The sequence below is a fragment of the Chrysemys picta genome, chromosome 1, assembly GCF_011386835.1.
Source record: "Chrysemys picta bellii isolate R12L10 chromosome 1, ASM1138683v2, whole genome shotgun sequence".
Lineage (NCBI taxonomy): Eukaryota > Metazoa > Chordata > Testudines > Emydidae > Chrysemys > Chrysemys picta.
The window spans coordinates 54275112-54294500 of record NC_088791.1 but is presented as its reverse complement, the minus strand read 5'-3'; the positions used below and the strand labels follow the sequence as shown (position 1 = coordinate 54294500).

Sequence of the window (19389 nt, the reverse complement as noted above, 5' to 3'; positions counted from 1 at the left end):
GCCTTCAGCACTTAACAAGTTGTAAATACCCAGAAGTGGGAGACCCCGTTTCAGATCTTTTCCACCCTTCTAGCAGAGAGGGAGGAATTGAACTTGGGTCTCTCACAGGTGAGTGCTCTAACCACTGGGCTAAAAGTTATAAAATGGGTACTAACTCCTTCTCCAGTAGATGGCCTCTGAGCATGCCTACCAGATCAGACCTGGCACATGACTTAGGCAGCTGAAGGATTTCCCCTGATTTGTGAATTGCTCTGGGGCTTAGGGGTGACAGGCTTTGGGACACCAGTAGTGAGGCAGCAGCATGCATGCCCAGAGGCAGAAACTTAGGCCTGGTCTACACTAGGCGTTTATGTCGAAGTTAGCGCCGTTACATCGAATTAACCCTGCACCCGTCCACACTGCGATGCTATTTAGTTCGACATAGAGGTCTCTTTAATTCGACTTCTGTACTCCTCCCCGACGAGGGGAGTAGCGCTAAATTCGACATGGCCATGTCGAATTAGGCTAGGTGTGGATGGAAATCGACGCTAATAGCTCCGGGAGCTATCCCACAGTGCACCACTCTGTTGACGCTCTGGACAGCAGTGCGAGCTCGGATGCTCTGACCAGCCACACAGGAAAAGCCCCGGGAAAATTTGAATTGGAATTCCTTTTCCTGTCTGGCCAGTTTGAATCTCATTTCCTGTCTGGACATCGTGGCGAGCACAGCAGCACTGGCAACGATGCAGAGCTCTCCAGCAGTGATGGCCGTGCAGTCTGTGAATAGAAAGAGAGCCCCAGCATGGACTGATCGTGAAGTCTTGGATCTCATCGCTGTGTGGGGCGATGAGTCCGTGCTTTCTGAGCTGCGATCCAAAAGAAGGAATGCAAAGATCTACGAGAAGATCTCTAAAGACATGGCAGAGAGAGGATACAGCCGGGATGCAACGCAGTGCCGCGTGAAAATCAAGGAGCTGAGACAAGGCTACCAGAAGACCAAAGAGGCAAACGGACGCTCCGGATCCCATCCCCAGACATCCCGTTTCTACGAGGCACTGCATTCCATCCTCGGTGCGGCCGCCACCACTACCCCACCAGTGACCGTGGACTCTGAGGATGGGATACTGTCCACGGCCGGTTCCTCGGACATGTTAGGGGACGGGGAAGATGAGGAAGGAGATGAGGAGGGCGAGGCAGTCGGCAGCTCTCACAACGCTGATTTCCCCGACAGCCAGGATCTCTTCATCACCCTTACAGAGATCCCCTACGAAGCGTCCCGAGCCGTTACCCCGGACACAGAATCTGGTGAAGGATCAGCCAGTAAGTGTTGTAAACATCTAAACATTTATTTTAAACAAAACAGGAATATTAACAATTAAAAGAATGGGTTGTTCATGATTAGTGTGCCCTAGGCGCTTAACGGTTTAGTAAGGGGCAGTGCAAGTTTTGAAAAGAAATCTAGCAATGTCCGGTTTTCAGTGATTGTCCTGCACAAGCCGCTCTACTGTTTATTCCCTGCTACTGCAGCTACAGTAAAATGCGGTCTATGTGTCCGGGGATAGAGCAGTAATCCTCCTGGGACATCTCGATGAAGCTCTCCTGGAGGTAACTTGAAAGCCGTTGCATGAGGTTCTTGGGGAGAGCGGCCTTATTGGGTCCTCCGAAGTACGACACGTTGCCGCGCCACGAGATTATCAAGTACTCCGGGATCATTGCTCTGCACAGCAGGGCGGCATACGGCCCTGGTCTTTGGAGGCTTTCCCGGAGCATTCTCTCTTTGTCGCTCTCGGAGATCCTCATCAGGGTGATGTCGGCCATGGTGACCTGCTTTTAATTAGGTAGGGGAATGTTAGTGTTGGGACTGCTTTCCCATTCCTTTACAGAACTGTAACCGCTGGTTTGCAGCCACGCGGTGGAGGCGGGAGAGGGGCAGCCGAAAGGGATCGTTCCCGGGGACAGCCGCGAGGGGGTGGGACAGGGGCAGAGTTCCCGCTTGCCGGATTGCTGGCAGCAGGGACTGACATTGATTTAAATGTGAAATGAGGCCAGTGGTAATATAAAAGTTTTAAACTGCCACAAGTGTACGGCTTACCATGTCTGCCTGCAACAGAAATTCCGTTGTGCTGCCTCGCTTCTCAAATGTGCTGTTCAAGACCCCAGGCACTGAATGCGAAGGCCGAGAATTCGACCTTGTGCTGAGTGCGCATGTGAAAGGTGCTGTGCATGGTCTTGTTCACAGAGAAAGACTATGTTCTTTGTTCACAACTACATTTATCTTTCTTAGGAATTCACTCCCTTTTTCCCATTTCCACAGCCCCGTCTGCGACTGTCTCACAACCTAGCCTGGAATCACACTCCCAGAGGCTAGCGCGGATTAGGCGTAGGAAGAAGAGGACACGGGAGGACATGTTCTCTGAGCTTATGGCCTGTTCCCAAGCCCAGGCAGCACAGCAGACCCAGTGGCGGGAGAACTTGACCCGAATGCACCAAGCCAACATGGATCGGGAGGAGAGGTGGCGGCAGGAAGACCAGCAGGCGACTCAAACGCTGCTTGGACTACTGAGGGAGCAAACGGACACACTCCGGCGCCTTGTGGATGTTCTGCAGGAACGGAGGCAGGAGGACAGAGCCCCGCTGCAGTCCATCTGTAACCGCCATCCCCCGCCACCAAGTCCCATACCCACCTCACCCAAAGTGCAAAGAAGGAGAGGCGGCAGAGTCCCTGCTAACTCTCACTCCACCCCTGCAGAGAGCTCTAGTAGCAGAAGGCTCTCATTTCCCAAAATTTGAAAAGTTCTTTCCTTCCCGCCTGACAGAAGCCCACGTCCAAGTTTCACCTCCCAATGCCATGTGTAGTTGATAATAAAAAATTCGTTTCTGTTAACTACTGTTTCAATCATGTTCTTTTGGAGGAGGAGGGGAAAGGGGGTTGGTAATTGGACAGGACAGTCTCCTTTGGCAGGGTACATAGTCGGGGGCAGGCACAGCAGCAGGGCACATACACAGTGCAGTGATGCAGTGACTAGTTACCCCGGTTAGTCTGGGAGGTTGTTTTCATGTTATGTTGGGGGGGGGGTTGCTCTGTGACTTTGTGGCGGGGGAGGGCAGTTACAGATCTTGAGCGCCGGTCCTTAGGCAGGATCACAGAGCCACACAGCAGGGGATCTGTAACCGTCCTCCCCCTGCCACAAAGTCAAATAGACCCCCCATACACACAGTCCCGATCAGGAGGGGTGACAGGCTCCGTTGAAACAAGCATCCCACCGCAGCGGAGCCTGTCAATCCTTGAGTTTAGAAGCTGCATTCGCGTCACAACACTACACCCGCTCCGCACCACAGTCTGCGTCCCAGTTTTAAAAAATTCCCGCGAAAACAGTATTAAAGAAAACGGTGTGCTTTAACAAAGTAGAACTATTTTTATTTCGACACGTGTGTTGGAGGGGGGGTGAAGGGGGTATGTAACTGGATAGGATAGTCAACATTACCTGGGTAAAGAAACGGGGGCAGGTTTAGCTTCTCAGTACACAAACTATAAAGTCACAGGTTACCCTGCTCACTCAGGAACTTTGCTTTCAAAGCCTCCCGGATGCACAGCGCTTCCCGCTGGTCTCTTCTAATCGCCCGGCTGTCTGGCTGTGAGTAATCACCAGCCAGGCTATTTTCCTCAACCTCCCACCCCGCCATAAAGGTCTCCCCCTTGCTCTCACAGAGATTGTGGAGCACACAGCAAGCTGCTATAACAATGGGGATATTGGTTTCGCTGAGATCACAGCGAGTCAGTAAGCTTCTCCATCTCCCCTTGAGACGGCCAAAAGCACACTCCACCACCATTCTGCACTTGCTCAGCCGGTAGTTGAAGAGTTCTTTTTCAGTGTCCAGGGCGCCAGTATAGGGCTTCATGAGCCAGGGCATTAGCGGGTAGGCTGGGTCCCCGAGGATGACTATAGGCATCTCCACATCCCCAACAGTTATTTTGTGGTCCGGGAAGTAAATACCTTGTTGCAGCCGTCTAAACAGACCAGAGTTCCTGAAAACACGAGCGTCATGAACCTTGCCTGGCCATCCCACGTAGATGTTGGTAAAACGTCCCCTGTGGTCCACCAGTGCTTGCAGCACCATGGAAAAGTAGCCCTTTCGGTTAATGTACTGGGTGGCCTGGTGGTCCGGTGCCAGGATAGGGATGTGAGTTCCATCTATGGCCCCACCGCAGTTTGGGAATCCCATCGCTGCGAAACCATCTATGATCGCCTCCACGTTTCCCAGGGTCACTACCTTTGGCAGCAGTACATCAACGATTGCCTTCGCTACTTGCATCACAACAACCCCCACGGTAGATTTGCCCACCCCAAACTGGTTCGCGACTGACCGGTAGCTGTCTGGCGTTGCAAGCTTCCAGAGGGCTATGGCCACTCGCTTCTGTACACTCAGTGCAGCTCGCAACCGGGTGTCACTGCGCTTCAGGGCAGGGGACAGCAACTCACAAAGTTCCAGGAAAGTTCCCTTCCGCATGCGAAAGTTTCGCAGCCACTGGGATTCATCCCAGACCTGCAGCACTATGCGGTCCCACCACTCAGTGCTTGTCTCCCGTGCCCAGAATCGCCGTTCCACGGCATCAACATGACCCATTGCCACTGTGATGTCCTCGGCGCTGGGTCGCCTGCTTTCTGACAGGTCTGTGCTACTCTCAGACTTCAGGACATCACCGCGGTGCCGTAGCCTCCTCGCCTGACTTTTCTGCATCTGCCTCAGGGAAACCTTTATGATAAGCTGCGAGACGTTGAGAGCGGCCACAACTGCAGCGATGGTCGCAGCGGGCTCCATGCTCGGAGTACAGTGGCGTCCGCGCTGTCAATGACTGGAAAAGCGCGCGAACTGTTTTCCCGCCGGCGCTTTCAGGGAGGGAGGGCGGGAGTGATGGACGGATGACGACAGTTTCCCAAAAGCACCCTCGACTCATTTTGTTACCCAGAAGGCATTGCCGGCTACACCCAGAATTCCAATGGGCAGAGGGGACTGCGGGAACTGTGGGATAGCTGACCACAGTGCACCGCTTCGAATGTCGACGCTTTCTCCGTTAGTGTGGACGCACAAAGTCGAATTACTGTCCTTAGTGTGGACACACACGTTCGACTTTGCAATATCGATTACAAAAATTCGATGCAAGTAAAATCGAACTACTCTTGTAGTGTAGACAAGGCCTTAGACACGGAGGGAATTTTTATCCAGAAAACATAGGAGCCGAGTGAGTTTAGGGGCCTATAGGATTCGGAGGAAGTTTTGTGGATCACAAAGGAGCCAAAACTGGGACTTAGGTAGCTCAGTCTGGTATTTACATGCCTAAGTAACTTTGTGGAACTGGGCCTAAGCTGATTTGTGCATAAGGTGACCAGATGTCCCAATTTTATAGGGACAGTCTAGATATTTGTGGCTTTGTCTTATATGGGTTACCCCCCACCCCTGTCCCAATTTTTCACATTTGCTGTCTGGTCACCCTATTTGTGCAGTAAAAACAGGGGCAGACAAAGGAGGGGCTGACATAGGAGCTGCCTACCAAGACCATGTGATCTAGAGAGCAGCGTGGCGCTAACAGGGCATCCTATGTTTCAAACTCAAGGGGAGAGGGCTGTGACTTAACTGTTGGGTGGGCAGTCAGCAGAGAGTCTGCAATTTCTTGGGAGTATGTGTGAGTCCCTGGAGAAAAGGAGAGACAGAGCCCTGATTCTGGGGGAACAGCACAAGAATTGGGTCCAAGGCTTCTGCAGAAGAGAGCTGGATACCTGCAGTTTTGTTCCTCCTGCTATACAGAAAACAGGATGTGTATACATTTTGTTTTAAAAAAATACCCAGACTCCACAAACCAATTTCTCATCCAAATGGAAATCACCATGCAATGCCTCAGATTTTGGCTACCGCTCAGTCAGAGGGCCAACACTATACTCTCTCCTCCTCCTTTTGCCAATTGCCAGCCCTTTCCCCATTCCCTTTCACTTTCTTCTGTTTAAAATGCACATAACTGCTCTCTGTGCCAAGAGCAGAGTTTTGATTTCTCCAAAATGAGGACACACCTTTTTTAGTTATTGCATGTGCCTTATACTGGTAGTGGACTATGAGGTCACATAACAGAAGTTGCAGTAGTTTACTTATTGATGGGTTAACATGAGCACATACAGTCCCTGGAATAATGACACAGGCACCAGCTCAAGTAAATAACAAAAGCATGCCTATATGTAACTGGAAAAGGATACAGAGGCACCTGTTGCTGCTGGTGTTGCTGTTACCAGTTTCTATTTATCCCAGAGGCAGGAGGAAGAGACACACCTCTGAAATTCCTCTCAGTTACTACCTAACACTGAGGTCATTCACATCTTGGAGGAGCCAGCTTCTTTAAGGACTGGCTGTGGGTATGCCAAGAAACATTCATTCAGGCAGGCAGCCTATTAACCTGCCTATGTAACTTGGTTACATTTGTGTTGCATTTTTTCACCTTATGTGCTGTAATGCAGGTGTCCGCTGAGAACCATAGATCTGTGCTCCCTGCAGAAGCTCTCTCAGTATTCTCACATTTTCCAAGTTCAGCATTTCAGGTTATAGCTAGCAATTTGTATATCTTATCTTTTGGAGTATATCTGCTTCTGAGAACTTATCCTTGAACCAGAAGAGAGGTAGACTTGCAGAGATGACCCAAGCCTGCCGATAATGGGGGCACAGAGTGAGGGCAGCCAGCTTCAGCAGTGTTACTGAGCATGCTCAGTCCATGTGAGCATGCTCAGAACAAGCCAAGCAGCAAATCTTGGGGGCCACGTGACCCCCGCATGTTCCCCGTCTGTAGACTTGGATTTCCAAGGGATTTGGACACACAATCCCTATTAACTTTAATAAGAACTGGGCATCAAAATCACTGAGGCAGTTCTGAAAATGTCAGTCTAAATGTTCCCTGAGATTAACATTAGAGTCTTTGAATTAGTTACTATAGAGAGGTGTGAGCCACTCTCCGAAGGCACTGATTTACATAACCTGAAAACAAGTCAAAAAGTCATTCCCATACATAGTTCTCTCTTCATGATGTGTATGTAATGCAGTGTTGTTCCTCTGCTGGTCCAGGTACTGGCCTCCCTCTTTGAATATCTCCAGTATGGGCATTAATTTTACCATTATGCACTACAGTATAGGGACTCCATAGATAACCAGTATGACCTGAAAAGAGAAGATGATATGAGAATTTTGTATGAGAGTACCTCATAAGATTTTTGTCCCAGTAACTCTGTTTGCTTGCTGGACCATACAAACAACTACAATGAAATTGTGATATATAATAACAAATATGCTATGCAAATAGACTAGCGTAGGTATTATTTGAGCTCATTAATTAATTCACAAAATGAAAATTATTAACTAAATATTATGCCAGTAAGTGAACACTGTAATGCAACATCATAAAATGATATATGCTATGATTAGAACTGAGTGAATAATTGATTTTTGGTTTCATGACCAAACCAAAAAAACCTCTCAAAATTAAAAAAAAACAGGAGTACTTGTGGCACCTTAGAGACTAACAAATTTAATGCCACAAGTACTCCTGTTCTTTTTGCGGATACAGACTAACACGGCTGCTACTCTGAAACCTCTCAAAATTCAGTTAGTTTCAAACCAAAACTAACTAACCAGTTTTTCTTGCTGGAAAAACAAAAATTGGTTGGGCCAAGTGAAACATTTTGAACATCTATTCAGATTGATATTTTCTAAACAAAGTGTCTATTCAAACCGTTTTGACATTTATGAAATTTGTTTTCAAGGGTTTTTTTCCCCCAGACAAAACTATTTGCCAAGTTTGATCCAAATTTGCAAATAGTTTCAGTGCCCCTTCCCCGAATGCATTTTCTGGCAAATTTACTATTTGCTGAAAAAATTTCATCAGCTCTAATTCTGATACTCATTTGCAGATGTACTGCCGGAAAGCAATAATCACACAGACACTCATAGCTGCTTTTATGCTACTACCAAAGGATTACATCTCAGGCTGCTAACTCTGGTTCCTAGAGGTCTCTTGGTGTAATTACATGCCTTTAAAGGAGCAGGCTAAATTTATTAAACAGTGCAGAATAATAACACACTACATCAAGCTGTGCAGAAATTTTGTTCTTTGTTCCAACACATGCAAAACCCCAGCAGCTCCTGGTTTTGTTAAACTCAAAGCTTGGCCCATTTATAGTTTTGCATTGAATCTTTGTGACACTTATTGAGTTTCTCACTTTGAGTTTTGCTCTGCTGTCAAATCCACATGACGTCTAGAGCTGTGACATCTACCATATTTAAAAGCTGGTGGTGGATGAGTAATTGGTTTCCTTAAACAGTGCCTTGGGTTCTGGATGAAAAAAAAATCTACACTGATACTTATTGGTACATTTTGGCAGCAATGCACAGGGTTCGCTTTGTTATGACTATTAACATTAATTAGAGTTCTGAGGCTGACTCCTCCTGAAGTGTACTAAAAACATTGCCTTCACATTGTACCAAAGTGTGATTTTGCTGGCCTCCTAAGCTGAATGTATTTTATATAACCAGTTCAAATTCTGGAGTTCAGTTTTTCAAAATCATTATTCTGACTGGCCTCACGCACGCTTTCTGCACATCTGATCAGAGAGTCCTGAATGCACACATCTGTCAAAGGGTTCTCCATGCCCCAGGGGATGTTGAGGATATGGGAAGCTATCAATATCCATTTCAGCCTAATGAAAACACCATCATTGCTAGGACTAGAGTATGGTGATGAGTGGTTGTTAATTACACAGGGCAAGCACAATTATAATTCCCTGTACAATATTCTTTCTAATATTTCTATTTCGATATGATAGCTGCTTCCTTTATACCCTCATGTGGTTACTTTCACAGCACCCAATACTTGCAAAATGAAATCACTTTCTGTGAGATTGAACTATTCTACTATATGAAATAATGCCATTGTATTATATACAATTGTAACATATTTTCATTATATATTTTAATACATGTGCTACCAGGTTTGGACTTCAGCCCTCTCCCTCCGGCCCCCCTCAACATTTACCTTACAGTAACTGGAGGTCTTTGAGTTGTGTATATAGATATTATAGGCATCTGTTCGCCCCATCCTGAAAAAAACAACAACCATTGACTCCTCCTGCCTCTCCAATTACTACTCTATCTTCCCTTTACCTTTAACAAATTGAGTGGCTCCATGGAATGTGCTGTGTTGAGCTCCAACTCAGTTCTTGATCCCAGTCTGATTTCTGCCTTCTTCACTCAGCTGTACCTGCTCTGATCTCAGAACTCCGGGTCTATACTCCAATCTCATTTGACCTCCCTGCTGCTTCAGCTCAGTAGCCCACACCCTTTTGTTTGACAGGGCTGCCTGGGTTTTTGAGATACTGTTCTCTCCAGGTTTTCCTCTTTGATTACTCCTGCAGTGTCTCCTTTGGTGGAGCTTCCTCTCCTCTCCCCTAGTCCCAAACCCTCTTTTCTTCTTCTGCTCATTTTAGATGATCTCATCTAGTTACATGGATTCAATCACCATTTCTATGCTGACAGCTCCCAGCTTTACCTCTTTTCCTGTCATCTCTCCGTCCTTCCAAACCATCTCAACCAGTTCCTCTGACCTCTTCTTGAGAGCTCACCAAGAACTGAGAGTTACCCAGGTTCAAAACTGAACTCCTCATCTTTGTGGCCAAATGCACCCCCTGTATTCACATCGCACACACTGTTGTAATAATCTTTGTACAAAATATGCCTTGTGAGGTATCATTTAAAAACTAACAACTCACTGCTCAATAATATCATGGTGATACGTATGTAACAACATTATATGTACAGTTATGAATTCTCCTGTATGTTGGTAGCACATGATCAAAGCCACGTAGCCCCAATTAGGTGAGAATGGTTAAGCAGGTCTATCTTAAACAAAGGAATGTGTTTGCCTCAATTTACATATAAGTAATAAACATGGTCCTTGAAACAGCAAAAGGGAGAAAAGGCAAATCTGCTTTTCAGCATACACAGGGGAGAAAAAAGAGCATGGGGCCATCTTCACCCCAGACTACACGTCATCTTCTTTACTGCTTAAATAAAGGCTGCTGGGGTCAGTGTTGCTGGCAGACTGCAGCTATACACAGACACTCAGGGTGTGACCTGCATGCTGTTTGGCTGTTTGTGAAGAGCCCAGGTTGCAGGGCAGGTGGCGACACACCCCCTCACTAGTCTGGATTGCACCGTGGAATGTGATAGTCTTTCATCCCAAACTGTCCACGGGCTCCACTTTCTTTGGCACTGTTTAAAACTCCACTGTTCTCCCCACCACTGAGTTTCATAATCTGTGAGTCATCTTTTACTTCTCCCTCTCTTTCATCTTTGTTGGAATATGCAAGGGTTAAGTTGACATGGAAACCGCTGCTGTGCTGGCATGGTATCAGGGAGTAGGCACAGGCACACCCTATTCCTTCACTTAATAGATACAGTGCTACCCCTTCCCCCTCCTTTCTCCTTGTTAAGAATTGATAAGTGTTGCAGCTGCATAAGAAATGTGGGGATCTAAAGGATACCTTTTGGGTAAAGAAGTGTTATCTCCTCCTCCCTTCCTTTCCCAGCTACCAGGGCCAGCTCCAGCTTTTTGCCGCCCCAAGTGGCGAAGCGGAAAAAAAAAGAAAAAGATAAAGCCGATCAGTGGCACTTCAGCGGCAGCTTCATTCTTCTGCGGCAATTTGGCGGCGGGTCCTTCGCTCCCTCTCTTCTTCTTCGGCGGCACTTCAGTGGCAGCTCAAAGAGGAAGAGAGGGACTGAGGGACCCGCCGCCAAATTGCTGCCGAAGACCCGGACGTGCCGCCCCTTTCCATTGGCCGCCCCAAGCACCTGCTTCCTTCGCTGGTGCCTGGAGCCGGCCCTGCCAGCTACATAAGCAAGCCCTGGGTAATGGCCCCTTCCTCCCTCTGAGAACTGAGAACTGCAAATTAAGGGAATTTGTAGCAATAAATTACTGCAAAGAAATATATTTTCATGGTAAAGATGTGTGTATAATATGCGTAATGCTGTAATCAGTCAATAGGGGTGTGTATAATCATAGTATGGGAGTTTCTATTACTTAATAGGGGTTTTTGGGTGTTGTAGTGGATGTAGGCATTTACATATTTAAATAAAAAGAGTGTGATGTAACTAATCCAGTGCTTACTTGACAATTGGGTCAAGGGGAACAAGTGTCGCAATAAAGGATTCCATCTACTCAATCCGCCTCTGGATCAACCTGCTCCTTCTTCTAACAATCTTTCACATCCTTCCTCTAGCATATCCCTGTGTCCAGAGAAACGGAAGTTACTTACTGTGATGGGTTGTATGAGCCCCACACTGGTGAACTGAGGGTTAAAGAACAACTCTGGGCCCAGAAGGCCCCGCCCAGCTGCACCTGCTGGGCATGCTCGTATTGGAGGCAGAGGTCAAAAGAGAGCAGCTCAGCTCAGTCTGAGTTGACAGAGCGGGGGCGCAGTCATGTGTTGCAAGCTCCTGCAGCGAAGCTGCTGGGGTCTACGTGGCCAAGACGGGCCCCGCTGCCAAGGCACAACAGGCCCTTCACTCCACTCCACTCCATGGAAGCCAGGAATGACAGGCCACGGCTGATAGAGGAAGACCTCCTGGAGCCAGAAATTGACCAGTGGCACTGATGGAGGATCCAAAGCTGGGGTAGGAAGTGGCCCAGGGAACAGGCATAAGAGTGCCCGCACATAGGCCACGTACAAGTCATTTCAAAGTCCTTATATCAGGTTTGAAACATTGATGGAATAAACTGCTAGCTTGCAAAAGTCTATTTGAAATTACCCAAACATACTGGGGGGTGGGGGGAGGGAGGTGTCATCAGTCCCTTGTTCAAAGCTTCTTTGTTAGAAATCCAGTCCAGAGAAATGAAGCAGGAAATGAAGACAAAGTGGAAATGTCTCAGGTGCCTTTTTATATCCCCAGCCATATGCATGGAAATCTACTGTCCCAAACAAAGCCCACAACCCTGGTGCATGGAAAATTACTGGCCCAAGATGAAAGCTAGGATCACATGAGCATATCACATGCCTTTACATGCTTTGATGACTCACAGAGGCAGCCATTGGCAATATGGTTTCTGAAGTGTCCACAGGAAAGGCTTACTAGGTGGAATGAGTTTCTTCTATGGCTCATTGTGAACTGAGTGTCCTTAATGGGCCATCAACACATAGCTGTCTGGCCCTAATGTGAATTCTATCTGGGAGGTGTTACCCAGGAACACAACACATGTGTAAGATACCAGTATATAACCAATATTCATAACTTTGGATACAAAGATGATACATGCATATAAACAGGATAATCATACTTAGCAAATCATAACTTTCCCATTGACATACTTTGTACAAGATTTGTTGCAATTGTATAACAGTGGTAATATCAATGATATAAATGGCCATATTCAATCATACAGCGTCACACATACCTCTAAGGTTTGCGGCCTCACCTCCCCCGATTAGTATTTGACATAGGGAAGAATACTGGTAAATGAATAATTTGGTTCTAATAGAAATGTGCTGCTAATTTGGGCAAGAACTTGGGATGGGGTCTGGGTGATCCATATCTCTATGGTACATGGTACAGGGAGGTCACACCATGAGAATCTGTCTTTCTCCATTTTTTCCAGCTGATGTACTTGCCACTAAAAAGGATGCTTGTGTGCAACAGGGAGTAGGTTGCTAGGTTTTCAAGTGACAGGCCCATTAAAACTGCCAGAACCACATTCACTTCCCATGGAGGGGGAAAGTTCCCTTACTGGTAGAAAAATATGGAAAAGACCCATAAGGAATTTCATCATAGTGGAATGGAAAAAAATTGTAGTCTTCAATGGGGGAGAGGGTACAAGCCAGAAATGACTGCCAGGTGCACTTTAACAGAGTATAGTCCCATACTCTTTAGAGAGAGCAAGTAATCCACAATAATAGTGACCTAGCAGTCAACAGGCTGTAGCAGCATGAGTTAGTCTGGTGGACTTTCCACTTAGATCAAAATGTTCAGGACATCTGAAGTACATGATCTCTCAGCATCTGACATTCTGCCATCAGCCATGCAGTGAGGTGGCGGGAGGCTGGTTTGGGATGTAAAACGTTGCCGTTGTGTTGATATATTAAGTCTGATAGAAGAGGTAAGGGTTTTGGTGGAGGTATCAATGAGCATCAACTCTGTGAACCAACCTCAGCCAAGTGACAGCTATAATGATGACCATGGCACTGTCTTCTTTGAACTTCCTGAGCACCATTGGAATCAAAGGAATTAAAGGGTAAGCATACATTATCCTTGAAAACCACAGAATGAGGAATGCGTCCAACTGGGATCCTAAGCTAAGATCCCCTCAGGAACAGAATCTGAGACACTTGTTCTTGTTTTTTGAAAATAAGACAGTTGAAGGATGACCCCACTCCTGGAAAGTGCAACAGATAAAGGAATCCTTGATCATCCACTCATTCTCTGATGAAAAATGTCTGCTCACATGGTCTGCTAGAGCATTCTGTAGACCTGGTAGATGTATCACCATGAGATATTTGGGGCTGAATGCACCAGTTTCATAGCCAAACCACTTCTTGACATAACAGGGATGAACAATACCTCCCTGCCTGCATATATAAAAGATGGTCATCGTGTTATCAGTCATAGTTTGAATAGTCAGTCCTTGCACAGGGTTTGTGAACCACTCTGAGCTGCAATATACTTATAAGTAGACAAATCTCTTTGCAGGTCCATACACTTTGTGCCTGATGATGGTCCAGATGCATTCCCTACCTCAGAAGGGTCATATGTGTCACTTAAGTCTCGGTTGGAAGGGGTGGAGAAAAGGATACTCCTCTAGATACCTGCTTGGGCTAGGAGTTTGGGTGTTTCCATTAATATATTGATGTCAGAATGTTATGGGGGATTAGCAAAGATATGTCTGCTTGACGCATATACAGTCTTTAGCCAGTCTTGTATGGTATGATAAGCAAGGTAAAAACTTATGTGAGGTTTCTTGTACCTCTTCCACTGGTATCTTAAGTGAATTGGTTATATATCTGAACAGATCTTGAAAGCTCTTGTAGTCATCTGGGTGAGATGGTGTATATGGGGATCACCACCTCATCTTGGGATGAGGTATTGACTGAGCCTCAGCCTGAGGGTGCCCTTCCTCGGGGGGCTCAGATTCATAGGCTGCAAGCTGAGGCACCCTACATTCCTGGGATGGTGTAGGGGAGAAGGGTCTCATCCTAGGAGGTATCGCAGAAGTGTGACATCTTGGACTGTGAAGACACCAGGGGTTCCAATAGGGCCATACTGGAACATTGTAAAGAAAAGAGCCTGGGAGCCAAAGAGAAGTGTACCAGGATGCAGGCATACTCCCTCACTCCGTATGAGATCTAGATATGACAGAAGCCCTCGACTCTTGGACTTATAATGTTCAAAAGAAGGGGGTCTTGGAGAATAAGTAAGGGATCCCTCCCCACTGTGTCGTGAATTGGAAAATGAAAAAAAAGCATTCCAGAGTGTGAGGGGCGGGGTTTCTTGCTGAAACCAGGTTGCTAGGTTGCATGGTAAGTCCATAAATAATCATCCTTGGGGACGTACTTGGTACTGATGAGATAAAGGGCGTTGGTACCGTGGCAGGGCTGTTCAGCCCTGTAGAGAGCAGTGGATGTTTTGGTTCTCCCCAAATCTGAAGATCCCTTGGTACCACATAATTCCTCGATACCAGGAGGGATGGGGCTGAGATGCCCAGTACCAACACACTTGAGGAGCATTGAATAGATGGACACCGATAGAGCTGATAATGTAAAGCTGGAGTTGAGGTACTCTGTGCTGAGGCAGCCCCCAATGCTCTGGCTTTGGTACCAGAGACAGCTAAAACTTGGAATCCCCCAAATGGTGCTGGAGTACCAGTCCTGTGCTCCCTCAGAGCTCTTGTGATACCCAGCTTGAGTCTCCTTCGAGCAGTGGCATTTGAAGTGATCTGGACTTTGGTTTACTGGAATGTCCATTGTGGATCTGCTCCTTCTCTTCCCAGAGGAACAATGCTCCTTTTCTCTGAGGACTTGGCTTTAACAGTCCTACCCAAGTCAAAAGTGTGAATGGTCTTCAAAGATGGAGACTGGGATCTGGAACTCATTTTGGGTCTGAGGGGGAAGTTGTCCAGAGGGGTAAGTATTGACTACATCAGAGCAGTGGCGAATTACCCAGAGGCCCCAGCCAATTGGGGGGACCTGGAAAAATGGGCATCCCTGCACTCGACCCTCTGTGCCTGCCCAGGGAGTGGGGTTGAGGTGTAGGGGCTTACCCCTCTCTGCCCACCCACCCAGTGCTCCTGACGGGGCTTAGGGGAAGCCCCTGCACCCCAACCCCATTTCCCCAGCAGGGGGCGGGGAGGGACTGCAGGCAGAAGGGATGGCAAGAGGTCTCCACTTGCTCTGGCCCAGGGCCCCATAAAACCATAATCTGCCACTGTATCAGAGGCTGGCTGCATGCAGTAGGTGAACAAAAACATTTTAAGGAGTGCTTACCTTGCCTTAAGAGTCCTTTTAGGAAAGGATTTGCACACTGAACATTTGTCAGGGAGATGGGTTTCCCCAGGACAAAAAAAGGCATTGGGTGTGTCTATCTTTAATTGCAATTGCTGCTGCGAGAGAGGGGCAATGCTTAAAGCCAGGTGACTTAGGATGGTACATCTCCAAGCCCTAACACCAGGAAGATCTGATCAGAAAGAAAAGGAATCAAAATAAGGAAGGGAAGAACTTTCAAAACAATCAAAAAAAATCTATCAAATTGTCAATAGGCAACTATCTTAACTATCCCTACCTTTTGCTAATATATAGACAATGATCTACAAAGACTGTGAAAAGGTTGTGTTGAAATATAGGCAGAGAGCTGCTCCATTTTACAGCCATGGCCAATGAAAAGGAACTGAATGTGGGTTGGGCCAGTTCCACCCTGTTCGGCAGAACAAGGATACTCAGGGCATATATGCAGCCCCAACAGACACTGAGATCTCCAGTGCATGGGGTGCATGTGCACCAAGGGTGTAATATATATGGGCAAGCACTTGAAAAAGAACAAAAACCTTTTTCTGAGCCTACATCTCCCATCTGGACAACTGCAGCCTCTTTCTCTCTAGACTTCCAGATACCATACAAAATGCAGCTCCCAAGATTCTCTTCCTTGTCTGCCAATCTGACATCATGCCACTCTTTAACCCTTTTCCTGGCTCTCTCTCGTCATTTGAGTTTTTTGTCCTCTTCAGCAAGTTCATGTTTAAGGCTGCCTCCAATTACTTATGTTAGTCTTGTGCCATGCTCTCTGCTGCCCCAAACTCCATTCTGCTAATTCTGCCAGCCTCACGAACATCTGTCACAAATTTCTCCGACATCTTTAAGCATGATGCATGGTGTGCATCCCTCCTCAGCTCAAATCCCAACTTAAGACCCCTCTCTACTATAATGGTTATAAGAAGTGAGTCAACCAAACTTAGCTATTATTTTTAAATATGAAGTGTTTCTCATCCACCAACCTCATCCCTGTGTCTTCTCACCCCATCTTTGAGTCATGTGCCATTTAGAATGTAAACATTTTGGAGCAGGGATCCAGTCTTCTCTCTGTCTGGATGGCAGCTAGAAAATCATACCATAAGGTACTCAGTGACTAGATAGAAACCCATGCATGTCATGTTAGAGTTTCTCTGGGATTCTTCATTGGGAAGAATGATGTATTCCCTAAAATGAAGTACAATGCCTTGACTTTATTGGTATTAATTGTGATAATATGATGCCTGATATCCATATGAATATAATACTGACTTGATCTTCCATATAAAATACCATCATTCCATCAGGGAACCTGGCATCCTTTGTGAAGCCATACAGTGGGCATAGGCTGTAGCAGGGCCACCCAGGGTGGGGGGAGGGGGGCAAGTGGGGCAATTTGCCCCGGGCTCCGCGAGCCCTGGCCTGGCGGCAGTCCAGGTCTTCGGCGGCATTTTGGCGGTGGGGGGCCCTTCAGTCACTCCAGGTCTTTGGCAGCATTTTGGCGGCGGGGGGCCCTTCAGTGCTGCCGAAGACGTGGAGCGACTGAAGGGCCCCCCACACCGCCGAAATGCTGCCGAAGACCCGGACTGCTGCCGGGTGATTACAAGTGCTGCAGCTACCCAGCTTTGCCTCAGGCCCCCTGAATCCCCTGGGTGGCCCTGGGCAGTAGTCCCCAAATATACAGATGTCACAAAATTCACAGAGAACGATCAGCCATGGATCACGTAGGCAGCACATAATGGAATCTGTGGATGTTAAATCTTAACATACATTTACCTCCTAGTAGCATACAAAACTGTGCAATGCCATTCCATGGCTGGAAATTTCTTTCTGATCCCAGCTGAAAATCAGCTTATTCCCTGAAGCATGAGGACTGATTGATAGCCCTTGTGCTTTTATCCTAGCTAGATGCTATTCTTAGTCACACTGTAAAAATGCTGAGTCCTTTGACATCCTGTAACCCTATTTCCAACCTCCCTGCTTTGGCAGTAAGTTTTGGAATAGGGTTTGATGGCTTAGCTGCAGGCCCATCTTTCTGGAAATTATTGTGTATCACTATGAAAAATTTCAGATAGTCATTTGGTCTTGTCATCACAGCACTGAGTCTGGCCTCTTGTGGTTATGCAAGGCTCTGCTCAGAGCAATTAAAGCAGAATAATATTTTCCAGTACTTTTAAAAGACCTTTCTGCAGCTTTATAATATCATAGTAACCCCACTCAGTACTTAGAGAAACAGGTCAATTCATTATCATCTGTCCTTGGTTTCGCCCATACTTTTTTACATTGCCATGATTGTTTTATCCTTAATATCTGCCTTTCTATTTATATTCATCTTGGTTTTCCGCCAGCTAGTTTGAGCATTTCTGTTTGTATTTTGTGAGTAGATATTCTCTTTAAGTGATAGATAGAGAATGCTGTAATGTACTGCTTTTGTGTTTGAAATATTGTCCTCTAATATCAGGCCCACAGGGAGGCTAATGTACATTCTTAACTGGGAAATATTTGCATTGAAAGGGTTAAAGAGCTGCTCTGGGCACAATCAGCCTCAGCCTGGTGTACCTGTGAGGCTTGAGCCCTGCTCAGTGCAGTGTGGTAATCTGAAAGAGCAGCCCAGAGCTCTCTGGCCCCTGGGAGCAGGGCTAACTGACTGGGATGATTTCAGTCCTTGGCCACTCAGACTCTCTCAGAAAGGAGACGGGATAGTACTTCCCTTCCACCTTTGGCTTCCAAAATGCCTAGGACTCTGCTTTTGTTTGGACTATTTAATCTTGAACAGATGCATGGAAAGGACCAGTGCCCATCCTCTTCCCAAGGGGGTGCTAGAGAAGTATAGCCTACTACACTGGGAAATCTCATTGCTGACAGATTTATTTCTGCCATTATAGTCTTAAAACTGTTCACACTGATGCTGGTAATACATTGACACCAGAACTGCATTCAGCAGCCATTCGACCTTACTGGAAGTCCTTTCATGCTATTTTTCAGGTAAATGATGTGATGCATGCTCCTTCAGTTGGCAGAAAACTTCCTGGAGAAATCATGGGCTCCAGTCTGTTATTCATCAATATGCCTGATGTTTGTTCATCTCAAGAACATCATGATGTTGTGATATTACCTTTCCCTGAAGGAGGCTGAATTGCTTTTATTACTTCCTGCCTGAATTATTGATGATCTCTTTTCTGGGGCTCTTCCAACAGAAGGACTACAGCAGCTACAATTGATTCAAACTGCCCTTGCCAGGATTTTAACAGACTAAAATATATTCCCATGTCTGTCTCTCCTACTTTGAGGATATAACATTGACTTCCTGTAGCATCTGATAGATGTACAAAGAGTGTTGGTTATGTTTGAGGCATTTAACCCTTTTATCTTACCTACTTGATATTACTTAGTTTTGCCGATGCCAGCTTAAGTATCTGTACCGAGAGTTAAATTCTACACTGATTTACACCCTGTACAATCCCATTGACTTCTGTTTTTTTGCACAAGATTTCAGCCTTAAGATCCTGTTCTATTACTATGCTATTAACTCCTCACCCAAGGAGACTTTAGTTTTCAGGTATGTGACTCACAGATCCTTAGCTACGCTAAAATGCAACCCTAAATCCCACCATTAGTTTTTAACCTAGTTTTGGATTAGCATTTATTCAAGAATGTGATTTGTTTTTGTGAAGAACATGTTTTATTAAACCCAGCTCTGAGCTTCCTTGAAGTGAAAGAAGCTAGGTTCTCAGGGCTCAGGAGCTGCATGACAGTCAGCCAGTCTCACACATTGATCAAAACCTCCAACAAGCCCATGTGGTAGCCACATACTCATCCTGTTCTTAAAGGGAGA

At 46.4% G+C, this 19389-nt stretch overlaps 1 protein-coding gene across 1 annotated transcript; it reads left to right on the top strand.

Moving 5' to 3' along the window:
- The first annotated feature begins 342 nt into the window (after window positions 1–342).
- LOC135973507 (uncharacterized) lies at window positions 343–3301 on the top strand. The gene is made up of 2 exons (XM_065557043.1): window positions 343–1299; window positions 2294–3301. The coding sequence occupies exons 1-2, from the start codon at window positions 723–725 to the stop codon at window positions 2767–2769; spliced, it is 1053 nt and encodes a 350-aa protein (XP_065413115.1). The 5' UTR covers window positions 343–722; the 3' UTR covers window positions 2770–3301.
- Window positions 3302–19389: the final 16088 nt, after the last annotated feature.